Source organism: Octopus sinensis, linkage group LG25, assembly GCF_006345805.1.
Source record: "Octopus sinensis linkage group LG25, ASM634580v1, whole genome shotgun sequence".
NCBI classification, from domain to species: Eukaryota; Metazoa; Mollusca; class Cephalopoda; order Octopoda; family Octopodidae; genus Octopus; species Octopus sinensis.
The window spans coordinates 1,392,091-1,395,671 of NC_043021.1; the positions used below are offsets into that span (position 1 = coordinate 1,392,091).

The window sequence follows — 3,581 nt, forward strand, 5'->3', positions numbered from 1 at the left end:
AACAGAAAGAGTAACATCGGAGAAATTTGTATTTTTTTCTGTCTCTCTCTTTCTATATTGTCACTGGGGAGGGTCATTTTGTCTTTACGCCTTATTAACTAACACACTCACCGGTTCGATTTCCACTCAATTTATTTATTTATATATTTATTTATTTATTCCATAATTTTCGTGGCGTGTATTTACACCTACATATATACATACTTATGTATACATACATACATGTTTGTGTAAATATATATATATATTTATATGCCCTGGGAGGTGATTTCTTCGACTAAAGTCCATCAAATTAGTGTTCCAGTATGGTCGCAGTCCAGTGTGGGAGACAAACTACGTGCAAGGCAAAAAGCAAGGGAATGTACTTGTTTAGTATTTTCGGTGATAAGTCAATTAGGGACTGGGTTTAATCAAGAAAGACAAGAGAGTAGAAGAGAGACATAGAGAAAAGAAAGAGTGAAACAGAAAGAGAAATGCATTGTTAGGGGGGGGGTTGTATTTAAAAGTGAATGTGAGAAAGAAAGGATCTTTCCGAAAGAAATTGTAACAGCCACAAAATAAATGAAAGAAAACGATAGAATAAAAATGGTAAGACTGAATAATAGAGAGATGGTAGGAGGTAAATAAAAAGGGTAAAACAATGAGAAACAAAGGGAGGATAAAAAATGAAAGAGTATGACTAAGTGAGAGAGAGAATTAAAAAGTAAGATTTAGTGAGGGAGAAAGATTTAGTGAGAGAGAGAGAGGGGGAGAGAGATTTAGTGAGAGAGAGAGTGAGAGAGGGGGAGAGAAATTTAGTGAGAGAGGAAGTGAAAGTGAGAGTCCTCTTAGTAACAGCGACAACAGACTACCATGGCGACTGTTAATGTTTGTCTGATGAGGTGAAGGCCTAGGGATCTATTGGATTGTCTACTGAGGTGAAGGCCTAGGGATCTCTTGGATTGTCTACTGAGGTGAAGGCCTAGGGATCTCTTGGATTGTCTACTGACTGTTGCTCACTGCACCTATTCGTGTGTATGCACGAACCGAACCCTCTACTCTACACAGGCTGGAACAAATTTAATATTCAAGCATATATACATATACAAGATATATATACAGCGAAGAATTTATATACGCAGTCTTGAAAGATATTCACTTTTACCATGTTGTGTGGAAAGGATCCACCTCTACTTTTTGTTTGATCATTATGGGATAAAGTGATGTGGACAAGACACTAGATAGATGGATGAATGAATAGGTAAATACATATACACAGAGAGAAAACGGGAAGACCTACAAGACGAATATATACGTTTAGAAAACAGAAAAATAGTCCAGACTTACAACACGTAAAATAATTTATATATATATATATGTATGTACATTCTCTTATAACACACACGTGTATGTATATTTATTTATGTGTGTGTGTTATATATACACCTATTGTTGCATATATTTATACTTCTGTTTAGTAACAAGAACGTTTTGTCTTGTATAATTAACATATACCAATCTTGTTAACATGACTGAATATATATGAATATACATTATCTTATGGTCTGTGTGGTGATATGTATTGTATACATTTTCCTGTATGCACCTTTAACATAACTGAATATATGCTTTCATTGCCAACTGGTTGTGTAGATTCATTACACAGCATGCGTATATATAATACACAACAGCATTTTATGCTTCATTTATCTATTTGACATCACGAGTATGTTTGCTACGTGAATTGATAAAGTGTGTAAATTGTTTATTTTACTTGTGCATAGATTGAAACATTTGGTGTGAAACTGGTTACTAATAACGAATAGGGGACATTCTTAAAAAGGGGACATTGGGCTGCCTTCACCGTTTGTTGTTGGTGAGCCTGGAGGAAGAAGGGGAGGAAAGAGTGATAAAAGAGAGTAAGTTGGAGGGGAAGTGTGAGAGAAAGAGTGAAAACTTAAAGTGAGGGGTTGAGAGAGAAATCATAGAGACAGCAAGACCGCGGTAAAATGTAAATACACACACGCACATATATATATGTTATGTATGTGTAATTGTGTGAGAGATATTATTGTTACGTATTTATTTATATATATATCAGATATAATATATATTAAATTATGACAAAAGAATCTCGAAGTCTTTCACAGAAAAGAAACAAGAGCAAGGAGAGTGAAGAGGAAAATAAATAGAAAAGGTGAGAGGGGGGACACATATTCAGGGAAATACTAATCCACATGTACACACATACACACACAAGGCGTAGGGATAGAGCGATAAGAGAGTGGAACTAGGTAGAAATAGACGAAGTATAAAGAGAATTCTTGATAATAGGCAGAGAGTGAAAAAGAGATAAAAAGACAGAGTGGTGTGTATGAGAGAGAAGGTGAAGAGAGTTGTTGGAAGAACAACAATATGATGATGAACAACCAGGCTGGTGCCACCGCCACCACGGCGGCGGCGGCGGCAACGGCGACTGGAAATAAGAAGAAATCGGGCAGCTTTTTGAGTCGGCAGGTGAAGAGCAAACACGACAACCACCAGCAACAAATACATCATACACAGTCCAAGAAGGGGACGGCGACGACTGGTAATGGCGGAGACGGTAGTGAGCCCTTACTGGGTGAGGAGGAACTGGCCAGGAGAGGTAACATCACCCCTGAAGAAGTACTACGTCTGGAGAAAGTCACGGAAGGTAAGAAAGTATTCGATTTCTCACCTTATGCACTTCTGTTGTACTTCATAAACAAAGCATAATCACTAGAGCGTAGAAGAAAATGTCTAAGGTATTATTATGACTCATTACATTCTGATTTCAAATCCCACCGAGGTCGTATTTGCCTTTCCCCTTTCGTGTTTGATAAAATACCAGTCGTACGGAAAGTGAATGGAATTATAATGGAATTTTGTTTAATCCCCGGACTGTTCTGAATGAGCAAATCTATGATCAATGACACTCAAGCTGTGACCATCCCATTAAAAAAAATTTTTTGCTAGCATCCTCGTTAAGATTATATTAGTAACCGTCCTTTTCCTCTTTTTAAGACTGTAAGATATGATTCAATAGATATTTGGCACCCATTTCGAGTATTTCGAATGGTCGTGTTGTAGTATTAGACCTGAGTTTTAGTGATTGAAATTGAGTCCAAGCCTGGAAGAGCTGATATTGTTATCACACTGCATGCATACGTATAATACACAGCTGGATATTTACACGCGCACACGCACACACACATCTATAAGTCAGAAGAAAAAGAAACAGGTATTCGTATATCTGGTAAAAGAGTGGGTATACTATTTATACAATATTATAAATTTAGTCTCATAACAGCCAATTCATGTTACCGAATGGTTTCATGCTGAAGAATCTTCCAAGTGTGTAAAGCTAAAATTCCTCGGGTATGACTGATTAAATTTATCTTGCTACACTTAGAAGGTTCCAATAGGTTATCTATATATATATATATATATATATATATATACACACACACACACTAGTGTAAGCTCAGAGTAATATGCTTTATTAAAAAGCAGCAAAGATATCTCAAAAACTGTTGCTCAGAGTTTCATGTCCCTGTTCATTGGACAGTTTTGTTTAGAAT

At 36.5% G+C, this 3,581-nt stretch overlaps 1 protein-coding gene across 3 annotated transcripts in view; it reads left to right on the forward strand.

Moving 5' to 3' along the window:
* The first annotated feature begins 758 nt into the window (after positions 1-758).
* The window catches only part of LOC115224253 (protein unc-119 homolog B), a 60,327-nt gene continuing 57,504 nt past the window's right edge, over positions 759-3,581 (forward strand). Inside the window, exons 1-2 of one of the 3 annotated variants that reach the window (XM_029795058.2) lie at positions 759-881; positions 954-2,674. In XM_029795058.2, coding sequence (XP_029650918.1) covers positions 2,395-2,674 — 280 coding nt within the window. In that variant the 5' untranslated portion in view covers positions 759-881; positions 954-2,394. Of the gene's footprint in view, positions 882-917; positions 2,675-3,581 lie in introns of all 3 variants that reach the window. The other 2 variants (XM_029795059.2, XM_036513305.1) reach the window with 2 other exon arrangements.